The sequence below is a fragment of the Elaeis guineensis genome, chromosome 1 (genome assembly GCF_000442705.2).
Source record: "Elaeis guineensis isolate ETL-2024a chromosome 1, EG11, whole genome shotgun sequence".
Lineage (NCBI taxonomy): Eukaryota > Viridiplantae > Streptophyta > Magnoliopsida > Arecales > Arecaceae > Elaeis > Elaeis guineensis.
Genome location: NC_025993.2, coordinates 22,025,947 through 22,044,513, shown reverse-complemented (window position 1 = coordinate 22,044,513; position 18,567 = coordinate 22,025,947). Strand labels below are relative to the sequence as shown.

General features: G+C 36.0%; 1 protein-coding gene across 1 annotated transcript; it reads left to right on the top strand.

The window, feature by feature from the left end:
• The first annotated feature begins 13,954 nt into the window (after nucleotides 1-13,954).
• LOC105033793 (probable monogalactosyldiacylglycerol synthase 3, chloroplastic) lies at nucleotides 13,955-18,340 on the top strand. Its single transcript, XM_019846765.3, has 8 exons — nucleotides 13,955-14,433; nucleotides 15,173-15,345; nucleotides 16,124-16,285; nucleotides 16,387-16,528; nucleotides 16,627-16,851; nucleotides 16,949-17,011; nucleotides 17,098-17,172; nucleotides 17,699-18,340. The coding sequence occupies exons 1-8, from the start codon at nucleotides 14,113-14,115 to the stop codon at nucleotides 17,957-17,959; spliced, it is 1,422 nt and encodes a 473-aa protein (XP_019702324.1). The 5' UTR covers nucleotides 13,955-14,112; the 3' UTR covers nucleotides 17,960-18,340.
• Nucleotides 18,341-18,567: the final 227 nt, after the last annotated feature.

Genomic DNA, 18,567 nt, shown 5'->3' with positions numbered 1-18,567 from the left:
ATAATTGCTCCAAAAATTATATTCTGAATAAATCTAATTAAAGCTACATACTACTCAACCATACTCCAACTTTACTCTGATGCTATGTAGAATGGTAACTATATAAACTACTAATCTCAAAATCTATACCTTCGATACTATATTAAACTACAAATACATAAATCATTAATATTAAAACCTATAGCTCTAATATCATGTAGAATGTTATGCTACTTAATATAAATTAAATGTACTGGCTTAGGATTCAAAACAAATATCAATTAAATCAAGTAAAAGTAGTGGAAGAGAAATTTTGAAAGAAGAAATAAATTTAGTTAAAAGAAAATAAAGGCTAAGAGCTCCTTCTCATCAAGATGTCTTAAAAAAACTCCCCATCATTCTTAAATATTGCTTTTTAAGTAACACTTTCCCACCTTTAATAAAATCATATACTCTCTCTCCCATAACAAGATAAAAACATTACCATTTCTTATCAAAAGTGAAAATATCACTGAAAAATAAACTCAATTATATGGAGCTAAGATTCCAAGTTTAATATGAATTGAGATTGTAAAATTATTAGAATAAATAACTCATTAACCAAAAATTTTGTTATGTACCAAAAAGTTAAAATTCTATTAAGATTAAGATTTAATAATGACTCTCAACAAACTATTTGTTTGTTAATTTATTAAAAAATTATAAAATATTTATTCATTCAAACCCAATCTATTTATAAAATAGATCAAAAATTCAAAATACAACTCAATTTTTTTATTAGAACCCGGGCCACATAAATCATTAAATAAATATGTACAATCTAGTTAAATAAATATTAAATAAATTAAATGCACTAAATTAGTCTTAAAAATACCTCAGGCCTTAAGGGATGGAAACATGTTAGTACTTTAAACTTGAATTCGATCCATTAGAGAGATACATAAAATTATTTCTCAAAACAAAATAATTAAGCCGATGAATTTATTTTAAAATTTGAATCTATTTATATCAAATTTGATCGTGTTTAAATCAAGTTGTTTTCTATATGATTAATTGGTCAGAAAATATTTGCTTGGACGGACACTATCTATGTCGAATAAAAGTTACAGATAGAGAGGATCATCATCGAGGAAGATTTTATTATTTTAATAAATTAAATTTGAAACAATACTATGCAATCGGAAGTTCATCTATTTTTTTCAAGACATTCAAATTTGTTTTCGTGATTTCACTATAATTTTTATTTAACATGTCTTTCAATAAATACAAAGCGATACTGGTTGGATCATCTCTTACGTAGTTAAGTACAGTGATTGTTGGATGTGATGGTAGGATCAGACTTGGCCACGAGTCTTTCCGTATATTTTATTTTTTTTATCCTTTGAATATACTCGGGCTAGGTTACCGTAAGCATCCGTTTGCATTCCCAAAAAAAAAAAAGTCAAAAAAATGCCACGTGTCGTAAGACCAGCTTGTCTTTTTGGGCGGCACATGGTGCACAGGTACCCACAATTTCATTGGCCCTTAACTTCTTATTTAAGGGTCTCACTGCAGCCAGGGCTCCACCTGTCACCCCTGCATCATGTGCGGACGCGACTACTAAAACGAAAGCAATCCGCATGTCCACGTGACCCACTGTCCCTACCACCTGAAAATATCTCACCCACCATCCCCCGGATCAGCCACCATAAGACAAACAAAGGAATTTTTTTAAAGTATTATTTTTTAATAAAATATTTCAAAAATATAGTTGCTTTGAAATTGTTTTTGAAATTGTAGTTATTGGGGCTGCCTGTCCAAGTCGCAGGCTTAAAACATGAATTTATTACCACCGTAGCTAAAATCATGGGATGATCCCATGATTCTAAGATGACGTGGCCACATCATGCTGGCACCTGAAGTTGCGGAGTGGGACTGTAATTTCTTAAAAAAATTATGACTTGGAAACACGATATTTATATAATCATGCTCAAAACTTATAATTTTAATTTGAAATTGGCTTGAGCATCCCGACCATATAAATATGAGATAGGCCCATGATTTCAAAAGCTAAATTGTAGCTCAAATTCATAATTTTCAGAAAAAATATTTGTGGTCCTATGAGCTCTGAAATTATGAAATCGCCTTACAATTTGAGGATGTGTCTATCGCAGATGAAAGCATGGGTCTATCCCATGATTTTGTCTTTTGAAATCGTGACTATAACTTCCGATTTCACTTTTGAAATCGCAGCATCATCCTACGATTTTCATGAAATCGTGCCACCAATACAAGATTTCATTGTCTTTAAATTCTGCCCCGACTCCCTTCACACCCCATTGTGTCACTAAATTCCCATCCAATCAAACCCTCCAAACCAAGCCCATCCATCCGGTGAAACGTACTTTTAAATTCTCACCCAATTAAGTCCTCACCGTCAAGCCCTATTCCACCCAGTAAAGCCCTCTTAGCCAAACGTGTCTCTCTTCTAGCAAGTATTCTAATCCTAATCCTAATCCTGATCTAAATCATCCTAATGACTTCTAGAAAAGGTGGAGCTATTTCAAAAGAAAAAAGAGATCGGATGGAAAAAGTATCTTCATCTAGGTATGAAGAGGATCTAATTTTAAATAGTAGGTGTAGCAAAAATTTTCTATCAATTTTTTCTCAAAAAAAGATTATAGATAGAAGAATTATCGATTTAAAATATTTTAGTGATTTTTGAATTAATTTTTTATTTGAGAGAATGGGTTGGCTTCCTATGATTATGCTCAATAAGCCAATGTATCCTATTCTAATTAAATATTTTATAGTAATTTTAGTTTTAATAGTTCTGCTTGTTCTATTTTATCCTATATGAATAAAAAAATTATCGAGTTTGATTGTAATGTTCTAAATCAAATTTTAAGTATTCCATCAGATGGTGATAGATATTTCAATACTACTTATTGGAATCATAGAGATTTAGATTATCCAAGCTATATTAGAACTATTTATGAGAATGATGGTTTAGCTAAAACTTGAAATCTAGTGCACATCAATTATTACCTGAAAATAGGTTAATTCATCATATTTTTTTGTTTAATTTTTTACCAAGAGGATGCCATAAGGATAATGTATCATACATGGATTTCTATCTTCTCAGAATGATTCTTTCAAGTGATAGTGTTAATTTGCCATATTTAATGATAAATTATATGAATGAATGCTTTGAAAAATCGAAAATCTATTTATCCTATGGATCTATTATGACTACTATCTTCGAGGCCTTTGATATCCCTATCACTGATGACGATGAAGTTATCAAGCTGAAACTCACTGACACTTATAATTAGTCATCTCTGAAGTGAATGGTGTATGTATCTACTCATGGGGTATGGAGACATATGTCTGATCTAGATGAAAAAGAAAGTACTAGTAAAGGAGAAAGTCAACATATCGATAGAGAGCAGTCTCGTCATTCTATACAGTCTGATTAGTAGTCTTTCGATCTGCATACATTATATAGTCGGATTGATACACTGGAGATATCTGTCGGGGAGGGATTTGCACATATGGATCAGAATTTTGCATGATTTGATCACATTGTACGGCATTTTTATCATCAATTTCCTCCACCTCCATAGGACCCTTCAGCAGCAGATGATTAGGTCTAGCTTTTGGTTGTAGTATCTTTTGTATCAATTTTTTTTCTTTTGGTGGTGACTTAATTATAAAATGAAATTATGAAACCCTGATCTCTATTTCCTTTAATATAAGTACTGTTTTCCTTCCTAGATACTTGGTGGTTGTCATAATTAATTATGTTTTCCTCCAGAGTATTAGTTTCGAAAGCATTAGAATGATTAAAATAATCATTGTGGATGACATTGAAAGTCATGAAATCCAAAAAATAGAAAGAAAAAATTTATGAAAAAAATAAGGGAAGAAAACAAAAATTTCGATCATTCGGGATAGTGAAAAGATCGATCGCATCAGACAAGGTCGATCGGTCCGAACGACCGTCCTTCTCAGTATGTTCTGGTAGATCATAGATCATCTAGTTGACCGCAAGATCAAACAATGCAGTTAACCGCCTTGATAGACTGCATGCAACCGGCTGGCTCGATCTGAAGCGGTCGATTGCTTCAATATCTCGGTCGACCACTCCAATGGGCTAATGCGTGTCGTGCCAAATTGATCGATTGGGCCACTAAAGCGATCGATCGCTTCAGGCCAAAACCTTTTTTTTAATCAGGGTGGTTCGCAAGTGCTGCTGAGCTGGTTGACCAATTCAATCCAACCTAGTCGGTTGACTGTGATCCAAATTGAACTCGAACCGAAACCAAAAACCCTGAACACAATTTTTTGATGCCCAACTAGGCAAAAATCCAAACAGGATGATCCAAACTTGTAGACCCAAACTTGCAGATAACCTCTTTCGGATAATGATATGAAACATTGAACCCGAACTCTCGAGACCCGACAAGTTGAAAAACCCGAGCAGGACTATCCAATTCATAATTCGCCGAATCCAAACTTACGGACCCAAACTCCCGAATAATGATCAAAAACCTTGATCCCAAACTCTCGATTGCTGAACTAGCCACGAAAACCCAATTCAGATGATCTAATTCATAATTCACCAAAAACCCAAACCTGAAAATTCGAAGTGTAAAACTCAAACCTAAAATCCCAAATAGGATGAGTAACATCTGGACAATAAATAATGCCGGAATATTGCAATCATAATTAATATGTAATATCTAAACATGGTGTGACAAATAAAGTACTTTATGTATGAAAAAAATATCAAATCCATGTACTACATATGCATAAGAAAAAAAAGATAATGTTCCACATAGCGGCCATCGCTTCTTCCTTGAAGGTTGCTTTTGATGACGCATAGGTGGAGCCTCACTGGGGCCCTCAAGCTCGATCTGTATGCTAGTCTCCTATATAGCTCCCTCACCTATCTAGACTCTTGCAAAATACGAGACTTCCTGATGGCCAATCTCATCCACTATATATTCAAAATGTGTCATAGTCTCCTCGACGGACTGAAACTGAGTGATATCGTGCTGCATGTACATGTCCGATGATATATATGGACTAAATCTTGGGAAGTTCGGAATCGAAAAGTCAGAGTCAGTACGTCATCGGCTATCTCATCTATGCAAAGCCGCTGGTTCTTTCGATGATGATGGATGCAGATAAGATAAAGGAGTGCACTCTGGAGTCTCACTGTCCTGATCGTACATATCCGCAGAGATACGATCATGCTCATTGATGGCATGAAGCACTAAAGTGCATATCTTCTGGATCTGGTGCTCAGATGTTTAAATTATTCATTCTCAATTTTATTTAAAACTATATAATTTTTTCATCATATCAAATATTTATACGTTAAAATTGTTCAATCATAAATGTTTAGTAAATTTTAGTAATGCTTGACTAACATATTTAAAAATATATTATGCTTAAAATTTCTACATAAATTTAATAAATTTATCTTAAATATTTTAGGAAAAAATAAGAATAAGATGGGAACTACATTTGTATTAATACATCCAATATGGGAACAAATAAAATGTTTCAAATGCTTTGATATTATTGTTTTTTAAGGATTAAACTCGAGAAACAGGGTTGATTTGGGGCAGAATCTATGTACACAATGTAGAGGAGAGGATTGAAAGGCCTAGTTCAATGGTTTGAAAACTATAGAGTGCAGAAGAAGTAAATAAATAATTTGAACTCTGAAATGTACAAAGAGTTATACTAGATATTCAAAAGATATTAATATGATCATAGTATGATCCTAAAAACTTCTAAAATACCAAATATAACATTGATTTTTAACAAATAACATTTACCATTCTAAGATGAGGGTGCCTCAAAAATCATGCAGCGGAGGGAGGAGGGCCGGATGGGGGAGTGGATCGAAATTGAAAGGGGGCTGGTTCAGGAAACTAACAGCTAGATCGAGATTAGATGGCTCGAAACAGGTCAGTTCGAGATCGGATGAGGTCGGATCAGGAGGGGATGGGACCCAGACGAGTAAGGATGGTGGCTGTGAGGCAGCGGAGCCCGACGATAATGATTGGATGACAAAATGGAGAACCGAGCGAAAAATCTCGAAGAGGAGAGCCAGTCAACCCTTCGGGAGGTGGGGGGCCAACAACAGGTGCCAGAGGGAGTATCGAGGGTGGGAAAGGATGGTCGAAGGTGGGGGGAGCCGGCAACAGAGAAAGGGGGGATCGAGAGTGGGAAAGCAAAAAAGACCTATCGGGGAAGAAAAATAGACGAAATCACGGGGGGAGGATGTGATTTTCTAAAATCATATCCTCAAAATGCTATTTTTGCCAGCTCAACCACCCAAACCAGCCACGTGGAGCCGAAATCATGGGTTTTACCCACTAGAAAATTGCATCCTCAAAATGCTACTTTTTGCAAGCTCAACCACCCAAATCAGCCACGTGGAGCCGAAATCGTGGGTTTTACCCCCGATTTTGATGCGTTGGCACCACCTACCATGTACAGTTTCGAAAATAATTTCAAAACAACTATATTTTTGAAATATTTTATTTAAAAAATAATATTTAAAAAAAATCTGTCAAACAAAACTGTGAAATGAGTTGCTTCTTCTGTGATGGAACATTTTGATGATGTGTTATAAGATGTTTATCCACTCATGCTACCTTCCTTCTAATGATATTTTATTTTTTAATCTTATTATATATATTTATAGATTTGTGCAATTTGTTCGGACTAAAAAAATATTTATTTATTTCTTTTGGAGCATGATAACTTCCCACCTGAAACTAAGTAATTATCGAGCAATACTTATCCACTCTTAATTTCAAGGCTTGACTCACTTCCTCACGAGCTTCTAAGATGATATCTGAATGTTACTGCCATCCTTGGAATGGAATCTTTTACAAAATCTAAATTTGTTGTTTACGAGAGTTAAATATATTTTTTTAAAAATAAAATTATTATATTATCATAGCTATTAAACATATTTAGAATAAATATAATGAATAATTATGAAAAGGCAATGATATTATTTAATTATGCTTATTATAACGCACATACAAGCATACATGGTTGCTAAAATTTTGGGATAAAGAATAATTTAACTAGATTTAAATTTTAAATAGCTGCTAATTTTTTGAAACAAATGGTTATTATGTCTTAAGTGTCTTGATAATGTATCATATGCAAATCAGTGGGGTGTAGGCAGGGGTGAGGAACGTGTTGGTGCATTTAGATTATATCTGTCCAAACTTTTCTCATTGGGCCTAAGTAGAGACAGAGAAGGAGACCAGGGCACGTGCGTGGGCCACCATACAGATGGGAGGACAGTTGTCACGCCCCCGAGACCCCACCCCACTCCCTCCATTGGACCAACCTTTGTCCCTATGATAAAGCGGAATCCTTTGTCGTCAGTGCCCTATTTTCGTTTATTGGGTTGGTCCTTCCAAAAGAACCAAGCTGGATCCGGACTCTTGATGCTCACCCTAACACACTCAAGTCTAAAGAGGGAAAATAATTTGATCTTGATTCTGGCAGTACAAACGTTAGGCTGCCCATCTAGGCTATATTTTGAAAGGGGAAAGTAAGGTTCACCTTCATGACAGATTGTTGATGCTGCTCATTGAGCGTTTGTTGTCTGAAAATTTTATCCTCAATATTTGCTTCCGATGATTATATGTAGATCCGGCTTGGATGATGGAATGAGGATGCAGGCTATAAAATTCCGGAAAAGTAACACTAGTGGATTTTGTAGAAGAATTCACTCTAAAATTAATTTTGTTAAAAAAAATATATTATTTGATATTGGAGGTCAGGGTGGACGGATAAGCTGATAGCTCATTCTCTATATACAATGTTAAAAAACATATAAATCGGGTCGCGTGCTATAGTTATAGGAGGCCATTGAGTATGATAAAAGGAGCAGCATTGCAATCGGGGAAGTCGGTGGTTTGTAGGCATGTAGAGGTATATAATAGCAACAAACAAAATGGATGTGTGGGGTCAAAGATGAGGCATGCACAAGATGCAGGGAGAAGGGAAGAAGATAGTGGTGCCCTTGCAACATCGAGGAAAGTGGATCCTCATAAGAGAGATAATTTTCAATAGTACATAGCATCACATGATCATATACATAATTTATCATGATCACTCATGTTTGTATTAATGCATTGAGATGAGCATTTGATGAATAAAATTTATAGAAATAAGCGGCTCTGGTTGGCCATGTGTATTGCTACATTGCGGACATATAGTGTAGCGAATAATTTTTAAAAAGCAAAAGGGAATGGAAGAAGTAGATAGATAAGCATAGTGAGCAAAAATTGGACAGAGAAGTAGGGTGCAAGCCGAAGTGGTGTTAAAGGTGGTGTGAACACCACGGACAACAAAAAGGCAACAATATTGGTGGGCGGGCACATGTGGTCGCAGGTTACATAGAAGAAGAAGAAGATATGTTAGGAAATCTTAGCGAGTTTTGGAGGACTCTATTTCGTTCTCTATTGATTTGTGATACATGAACTGTTATACATACATTGTTTACACTGATATGTATATTTCAATAAATGCCACACACTTAGTGTATGTATCTTTGACTTTATGCGTGGGAAGAATGAGAGATAGAGTGTGTACGTGAGAGATTAGAACGCCAGAAAGTTTGTTAGCATACCTTTTTCTCTCACCGGGGCGGTGGGAAGAGAGATGACATCATGACAAGTCTCATGGCTAGGTTGTATGCGGGCATGCCATCAGCGTTTGATTCATCGGACAAGAGATAATGAAAAGAGGATGAAAAAAATAGTGTGAATTCAGATATCTTAATTTTTGAGAACTTTCGCTATCGTTACATCATCTATCTGGAAAAATAAAAGATAGTTACATCATCTATCTAGAAAAATAAAAGATAAGGTGTAGCCGAGGCTACAAAGTATCCTACTAGGCTATTACTACTAATATTGATAAATTAGAGTTCTATTGGAAAATCAAAAATAAGAAATTTAAAGGTAAAACTAAGGATAACTTTAAACAAAGATAAACCAATTTCTCTGGTTGGTGAATGGATTCCCAATTCAGATTACAATCCATTATTTATACCAGATAATAATTGATAAAGCAACTACCTATTCTAGTGATGGTAGCCCATATTTGGCCTCTACCGCTGAAGTTTTGATAACCGGCTACAACTATCCTTTACCATCAATGTTTGCTATAATGGTAAGATTTTTTCTCATTTGTAAAATTGATAATCATGGTCGATTAATCTTAAGTCTCATAATTGGTCTTCATTTGACTTACTCACAACATTTATTTATTTGTTTATTTGATAAAATTGGATTTGTTATATCAATGTATTGTAAATGTATATATGAAGATTATAAAATAAAATATCTAACAAATCAGAAGGGATATTTGACATATCTAGAAGGCAGTCTCTTTGTGATTAGCCCATATATGTCGTCATCTAATCAGCAGTACTATTAGCTTTTCATAGATATGTATCACCTCACAAGCTAATAAACTAGCCTCCATTCTCCAACAATCCGCTCTTAGAGGGTGGAAACTAACTATGGAGATGGTAAATTAGATGGCCGGCTAATAACCATTAAAAAGTCACCCTCAGGTATAATATATGAGAAGCCTTCACAATAGTTTACATTAACCGTCTTTTGGTCTATAGGATATTTCCTAACGCTATAGTACCTTTAACCTAGTTCAGTCAGTTCCTTTAAATAGTGTATATCTACCACTTCAGCCTTGGCTGTTATTAAGGTGTTCACCTTGAAGTCCTATCAATATACTTGTCTTATCCTAATCTTTCCATGTGGCTGCATGTGCATGGCTCTATCAAGCACCATCATGAGTATGTAGTGTGGATGGTATCGAATGATATATGCATGCCTTTTCCAGGTTATATCTTTTCTCTTTACCCACCATCCTAGCTAGGAGACCAATACAAACACCCCTAGCCTACAATTTTGCTGATATACATCCACTTTGATATACATTTAAAATTTGTTGATGTATGTATGCTTAGTTTAACATTATAGGCTAGTTACAGAAGTTTAGTACACCGAATGTGATACACCCAAAAAGCTACCTGATATATATTTAGGTTGCATTTGGTGCATCGCCAAACAATCTTGAAAGATAATTTGGATTGTCTTTAAGATAGATTGTCACTATTAAATTAACAGTAATATTGATTATTGTGTTTGATACATATAAATAATATTACAGTAAAATTATTAAAAATCTTAATTGATATATTTGGCATGATAATCAGATTATTGGTAATATGAAATCAAATTCCTAAAATTTCTTCTTAATCTTAAAATAATAATAATTTATCATAATATATTATACTATATAATATATTATATTATAATAATTTATTATTATATTATCATATAATATTATGTATTATATTAATATATTATGATATATATTATATAAATATTATTCTATATAACAATATATTAATTATATTATTTTACTATTATATTATAATATATTATAATATATTATAATAATATTTTTTATTAATATAACATAATATATAATATATTATTATTATATATAATAATATAATACAATATATTATGTTATTATATTGTTAAAATAAAATAAAATAATATATTATAATAGTTTATTATAATATCATAATATAATATTATAATATACTATATTAAAATATATTATATTATATTATAATAATTATATAAATATCAGTATATATAATAATATAATATAATATAGTATATTATTATTATTATTATAAGGTTAACGGGATATTTTAGAAATTTGATTTCATATTACCAGTAATCTGATCGTCATACCAAACATATCAATCAAAATTTTTCGTTATTTTACTACAATATTACTTACATGTATCAAACATAGTAATCATCATTACTGGTAATTTAATGATAGCAATCTATCTTGAAGGTAATTCAGATTATCTTTTAAGATTGCTTGATGATGCACCAAATGCAACCTAAGTTTTTTGAAATAAATACATATTTTTTACTTCAGGACTAAGGATGACGTATTGATCTAGAAGAGTCCTTGAAATCTTTCCCCGCAATGATAAAAGAATAAATCCAAAAGAAACTGGAGAGAAAAGGAAGCTATCCAGAAGACCCAGGAAGAAAATAGCCACTTCTCCCCATCTTTTGCTACGTGGACTACAGTTGAATGTTCTTCTTCCCGTCTAAGCAAAACCAGTATGACCACATCATTTAATTTCTTCCTCTCACCAACATTGATGTCCTATTTACTAGCCGTGGCATATGCTCCAGTTTCATTACTGACCTTGCCAAACCCTCCCCCTTCCCCTCAACAAAGGTTGACCCTCCATCAAGGAAATGAGAAATTGCCTCCTCCTCTCCTCATTACCTCCCTAATGATGATGTTGCACCATGCGTATTTTGGGGCATCATATTGGGAACATATGTTCTTTAGTACATATTTAGAGAAATTAAATATGGACAAGTTACATTAAAAAAAAATCCTTCTTTTTCTAGCAAATCAATTATGATGTGCATCTTTTTTTTTTTTGGTAAAAACAAAGAGGAAGGCTAAAATTAAAAATATAAGACGTGTTTACTACAGCAGGAACCACTCAGAGGACAAAAATATGGGTAGCAAAGAAGACATTTACACCCGACAAAATAACTACTGACGTAGGCAAAGCTAAGCTCCCAAACAAATAATAGAGGAGGGAGTAAGAGGGCAGTAGAGGACAACGTAAGTACAGAAGCAGTGAAAGGAGGGACTTTATCATTGTGAAGCCCAGAAAGCTTAGACGGTCGATTCCAACCAAATGAATGTGGGCAAAGTGATGCTGATATAGATATAACACGATTAAGCCTGCAAGTACTGCACATTAGTTGATCTCCTCTAGTCTCCCTGTATGCACACAAAAACAAAATCATCAGATCTCCTAGGCGCATACAGACTGGCATATAACATCAAACTTTCTCCCCAAATCCCGGTACACCCATTGATTAAAGTGATACCAACACCCTGCAAGAAAACAGAGTAGAAAGAAAAACCCACAAAGATATAAGAATTTTAAAACAAAAAAACTCAGAGCTGACAATGGATATAAGAATTTCAATATCCTTTTTTTTTCTGGTACTTCGAAAAATTCTCTCTTGCACACTCTTCTCGGTTAACTATTTTTCACCCCTACCATTCTATAGATAGGTTGTCACGGCAGCTAAATATGTACTTGTATAATAGGAAAACCCTAATTCCAGCATGCATGCTAGAATTGTAGTCTTTCCTAGTGTCGCAGGGAGTTCAATAAATGTCGAACTCTCGAAATTTTCTACATTCAAAGAGGGCTACAAGTGCAAAGGGAGAAAAAAAACATGTCCTTGGAAATTCATGTCCGTGCATAGCACATCCTGACTTTCTAATGGACACTTAATATTCAATATATCATTGAATTGTAGGTAATAAAAAATGTAACTATATATGTACAGAAATTTACATGATTGTGTGCATCTATAAGACTAATGATATAAAGGGATATAGTCTTTGCGTGGAATATATGAGCTTATGTTGCTATTAAAGCCCCTTGGTGGAAATGTTGATAATGGAGTTCTAGAATAGGCATCCAAGCAATTAGGAGCCATTGCTCGTTAAACGGTTGAGGCTAACAAGCGCGATGCCATGGGTTCGAAACCTGGGGCAGCCATTTTGCGCAAAAAATATCAAAGGTTAGAGAGTCTCCAGTTTGCACCTTCCAAAACCCCAAATACACACAGATTAAGTAAAATTGGGGAATGCTCGACTGAAGACCTAGCCTCATTTTATATTTAGGTCATGATTTTCGATCCAAATCAAACATATTAGCCGCTTAGATCCAGTTGGGTTGAGTCCATTGGAAGGATTTCAGCCTCAGTAGGCCATCTAGGTGGGGTTAGGGTCAAGTATAATCTTGGATCTGTCTTAAAATATTTGTTTCCAATAAAATAAGGAGCTGCAGTTTGTATCAAGCATTTGACTACTATTCTATAACTAAAATATAATAATTAATAATTAAATAGAAAATTGTTTGAAGTTTTAAATAAAATTAAAAGTAGCCAAATTAAACTTGAATTTTTGTTTAAAGTTTTGAATTTTATCCAAGAAATTGATCATTCTTAAGTCAAGATTATAAACTACAATTTTATATATGTATATATAGGGAGAGAAGTAGATTTGATTATACTAGAGTGGTCTAGTTGGATCCAATCAACTTTGGATCAGATGATGTAGGTATCACATTGATAATCCAAATCATTACTATGATTTACTATCTCTAAGCTATTTAAATATCAAAAATCATGTATATATATATATAAAAGCTAATTTTTGTTAATCCAAATTAGACCTAATGGTATATGGGCCAATTTGCGGTCCCGATATTCACATAACAAAAACAATCTCTTTCCTTTGCTGAGAATTGGCGATGGAAATTCTGCACTAACGCAAATAATCAAACAGAAAGGCGTTTCCGTGACATAATAATGCATCCACGATCCAATTTAACTGGCTTATACATGTTAATTAAGTTTCCTTATCCCCAACATCTGTTGCGGAAACGTGTACGAAACTTATAATTTCTTTTAATAACTTCTATCATTCGACTCGCTTGATCACTTCACCAACAGAAAACATCCAACAGATTCAAAATCATCATCCAATACGTGGCAAATTAATAAAACCAATCTTGAGGAACACCCCAACCAACCGACCGACTCCACCCCACCATCGGAAGCGAATCTCTCGGCGAGTAGATTCCATCAGGAGATGCGAATCAAACGGCTGATGTAATAAATACGAAAGACCGAAGCAAATGCCTGGAATCATTCCGGGATCTAACAGCAAAACATCGTTATTTAATTAAACTAAATACCTCATTAGCCCCCACTAATGTCTTGGCCTCTGGCTTCGCCAGCTTGGTTTCCGCCTCTCTTCCAACCGTTGCCAGAAAAGATATCTATTGTCCTCCTCTTGCCTTCGCCTCTCTCTCTCTCTCTCTCTCTCTCTCTCTCGCTCTCTCTTCCGACGAATTCCTGAGAGACCGCACGGAGCGCAAGGAGGCGCCACCTAGTCGAATCCTCCTCCTCCGGCGGCAGTGGCGGCGGAGCTATGGTGATGTCGGTGGCCTCGCCGCGGAGGTCGATAAGGGAGGCCGTGTTCCAGAGCGTGCTGGCCTACCACCAGCAGGAGGAGGAGCGGAAGCATAAGAGGAGCTTGACGTGGGGCGGGGCGGCCAACGCCAGCGGGATCAACGATGACGACGAGCCTGGGTTCTGGGAGGAGGAGGAGGGGACTATGGAGCTCGTCCAGTTGGGGGCGGAGCGGACCAAGAACGTGCTGATTCTTATGAGCGATACTGGAGGTGGGCACCGCGCCTCCGCCGAGGCCATCCGCGACGCCTTCCGCATCGAGTTCGGGGATGAGTACACGGTAGGGGCTTCTTTGCACGTAGAAAGATGTCGCCTTTCTTGGATTTTCCCCACTGTTTCAAGAAAATCTTTGTTTCTTATGGGATTTCGATTCTACATCCAAAGATGAGATCTTGACGTTGGCAGTCTTAGGAACTTTAAAGTGTTGTCCTTTTTGTTCTTGGTTCTCGAATCTACATGCAAAAGTTCTGTCTTTGCGCTTGGTTTGGTTGATGAAGTAAGAGGTTTTCTTCATTTTTCTGGAAAATCTATTGGCTGCAGTCCCTAGAATCCTGGAATTTATTCCCCATTTTTTTAAATTTCTTTGATATGTTATTTCTAATCTGTGATCTTTCTTGGGGGGTTGATGATTCGATTTTTCGTTTTCATTTTTATCCCCCTTGCTGAATCTTTGTTTGCTTGTTTGCTTAAAATTTCATCTGGCCACTTCTGTAATAATATTGTTCAGTTTCTGTTTCCACTGGAGTTTCTACTCTGTTTCTTGGGTCTTTTTAACAGATTTCTTGTTTTCTTGTTTCAAATTTGATTTCAGGTTCATTGTCCTCTTATTAGTACTACACATACAGCTAGTTTTCTCTGATAGTTTGCTTTTTAAAAAGAACACTTAATTCTTAATTCCTTGCAAATTGTTTTGGTTTCTCTACTATTTGACCTACAAATTATAATGTGTGATTCATATGGTTATAAGGATGAGTTTCTGTTTGTTTGTTTGATTTTACTTTTTCTCGGAGAAATTGCAGGTATTTGTGAAGGATTTGTTCAAAGAACATGCTGGTTGGCCACTGACCGGCATGGAGAGTTCTTACAAGTTCATGGTGAAGCATGTCCAGCTCTGGAAGGTGGCCTTCCACACCACTTCTCCTCGTTGGGTCCATCGCTTATATCTTGCCTCCCTTGCTGCCTTCTACGCCAAGTATGGTTCTTTCCCCTCTGTTCTCTTTTTTTTCCTCTTTCCTCATAATTCTTATGCAGAATAGCGACAACAATAGTCTCTCTGGATGACTCTGAATGTTATAGAACGAAGTTAGTTCTAGTATACAAGTGGGTAATACTTAATTGGAATATAAAATTATGTTTTGTTTTGAAACCATGGACGCGGTCTTTAATCTAATATATTATCTAAGTTTCTTCTTGATGATATTGCGCTGTCACCATTCATTGCAAATGGCAAATGTTGACACCCTGGCACTATTTCTTCTTTTTGTTTGCTAATAATCATGCCTTATTCTTTATTTTTGCCAAAATATTTGGATTTTCTTCAAATTATTTGAGGTCGTTGGATTGCTAGCCATGGCATAACGACATATAGGATACTTGAATTTGATTTGATGTGATTGCACAAAGGCGTTCTCTCTTTCTTTCTTTCCTTTTCTTTCATAGCATGTTTTCAACTAATGAATGAAATGATATGAAAGGGTGGTCCAACCAACCACCTTGAGAAAACGAAGTGAGAAGGAAACAAGGTTTTATAGGAAATTGAGAGCAACATGGAATCCAGAAAAAATTTGGGCCCGCAGCATCCATGCTGACTAAGAAAGGGCTTGCTAATTTGTGTTTTCATTTATTCACCACACTTCATTTTTTTCTTTCTTTGTTTTTGTTTTTTTTTTTTTTTTGAGAAATTGCTCATCGAAACTTCGGGAAAGGAAATATTGTTGTAGTTCTGACTTGCTTAATATTTGTGGCTGAAGGAAGGTGGAGGCTGGTCTGAAGAAGTACAAGCCAGACATCATCATCAGTGTCCATCCCCTCATGCAGCACATTCCTTTGTGGGTTCTCAAGTGGCAGGGACTTCAGAACCGAGTAGTTTTTGTCACCGTCATCACAGACCTCAACACTTGCCACCCCACCTGGTATAATCTACTGCTCGTGGAATTCTGAGTGCCATTTCTATATGCATAGGTCGCATAGCACTTATAACGAATACTTAATAGAACAACCCAATTCTCTTCAGGTTCCATACTGGTGTCAACAGATGCTACTGCCCTTCGGAGGAAGTGTCGAAGAGGGCATTGCTGGATGGCCTAGATTTTTCTCAAATTCGAGTGTTTGGATTGCCAATCCGACCATCCTTCTGCCGTGCACTTCTTGTCAAGGTTTGCCAACCCCCTCCCCCACCCCCACCCCAACAATCAAATAGGTCTAGTTTTGTTACTCTCCGATTTGTCTGTGATCTTAATTGTCTGTTAAACAGGAAGATTTGAGAAAGGAGCTTGAGATGGATCCTGAACTGCCTGCAGTGTTGCTGATGGGAGGAGGTGAGGGAATGGGTCCAGTCAAGAAGACCGCAAAGGCTCTTGGAGAATCACTATTCGACAAGGAGCACGAAAAACCAATGGGCCAGCTAGTTGTCATCTGTGGCCGTAACCAAACTTTGAGCTCCACAATACAAGCCCATCCATGGAAAATTCCTGTGAAGGTATTGAAATGCTTAGTGCATAGCAGATGTAAATTTTGCATAACTTTTCAGGTTTTCATTAGAAGCCTAACTGCTCAGAGTTGATTCATCGTTGCAGATAAGAGGGTTTGAGACCCAGATGGAGAAATGGATGGGAGCTTGTGATTGCATTATAACAAAGGTAGGCTTTTCTCTTTATGATCTGGATCAACCATCCTGCTATTATTGCACTTCTGATTCTTTTGAGCATCTCTTTTGCTTTCTCAGGCAGGACCAGGTACTATTGCTGAAGCTCTGATTAGGGGACTTCCTATTATCCTGAATGACTTCATCCCTGGACAGGTTTGTGATGAAATACGCATGAACTCTAGGTCATATTAAGCAATTGATACAGTATAGTCTGACCCATAGAACCACATTGCAATCAAGTATCATCAATGCCTAAGTTTTCTAGACAAGGTAAACTGATATAGTCTTAAGCACTTCAAAATTTTACCCAACTGAATCCCCCAATTAACCACTTGCACCATATAGGCAGCCATGTTAGTGCAGTGAGACATTCTTAAATAGTCACCTGTGAACCAAGTTGTAGCATTTGTCTAGTTTTGCCTCATGTATAATGAAATAATTTACATGTGATATCCACCTAACACTTTCCGAGAGCTACAAGGGAGTTATCTCGAAGTTTGGGCCAGTGGATGATAGAATGTGTTAGTTGTATGCCATGCATAGGAGCGAGTCTAGGACTCTTCATCTTGGTTATTTGGCTTCAATACATGCTGTATTGCTACTATGAAACCACCCACAAGCAGCCGTTCACAGCTATTTCATGGCATGGATGACCTTAGTCTTGTTTTTATTGCTTCAGGAAGTCGGCAATGTACCTTATGTCGTTGACAATGGAGCTGGAGTATTCTCCAAAAGCTCAAAACAAACAGCTAGCCTAGTTGCTCGTTGGTTTGGCCCTGAATCAGAAGAGTTAAAGAGGATGTCGCAGAATGCATTGAAACTGGCACAGCCAGATGCCGTTTTCGACATTGTCAAGGACATCCATGAGCTCAGGCAACAGCGTGGCCCCCTCTCTCACATCTCCTATTCCCTGACTTCATCATTCTACCAACCAATGTAATAGCCGATCTGCCAACACCTCGGAATCTAACCTCTGATTTGGCAGTTCAACATGTGCGACATGTACAGCTAGCACTGACATTCTTTGACCTCGACAATGGCCTCATTTGCCGAATAAAAACCCTGTGAAAAAACTAGGTAGGTGAGTAAGCTAGCGTCTTGGTTCAAGAAAGGACTAGGGAGTCACAGTGTTGGTTTGTGTATCATTTGTTCTTTTAGGATGGTATTCTTTCCCTGTTCTAACTGGTGTTTGTTTGATCATCTTGTTGTTGTGGTTTTTGAGACTGTCAAGCTCAAAGATGATGTTCTCATTGAATGTAAACTAGCGGTTGATTATTTAAGTTTAATTTGATGATAAGACTATCAGATTTTTGTGCAGAAATCACTCTTGTAATGTTTGTCCAAAAGCAATGGAAGGTTTGTTGTTGGTTGTGACTACATTCTGGATTAATTCAGATCTCCATTGGCTTGAAGTTGGTGGAGGAGAACATGTCTGAGATGCAAGTGCTAGCCAAAGATAGCTGAAACTTAAAGAGAGGTACAATGTGAAATAAAAACATAAAATCATACTCAGAAAAATAAACTAGTGTTGCAAGCAAAGAATGTGCA

Excerpts from the sequence above, each read along its gene's own strand:
- LOC105033793 (XM_019846765.3), top strand. The coding sequence starts at position 14,113 with ATGGTGATGTCGGTGGCCTCGCCGCGGAGGTCGATAAGGGAGGCCGTG. Across the intron at positions 15,346-16,123 it reads CTTGCTGCCTTCTACGCCAA|GAAGGTGGAGGCTGGTCTGA; the intron begins GTATGGTTCTTT and ends TTGTGGCTGAAG. Across the intron at positions 17,173-17,698 it reads ATGACTTCATCCCTGGACAG|GAAGTCGGCAATGTACCTTA; the intron begins GTTTGTGATGAA and ends TTATTGCTTCAG.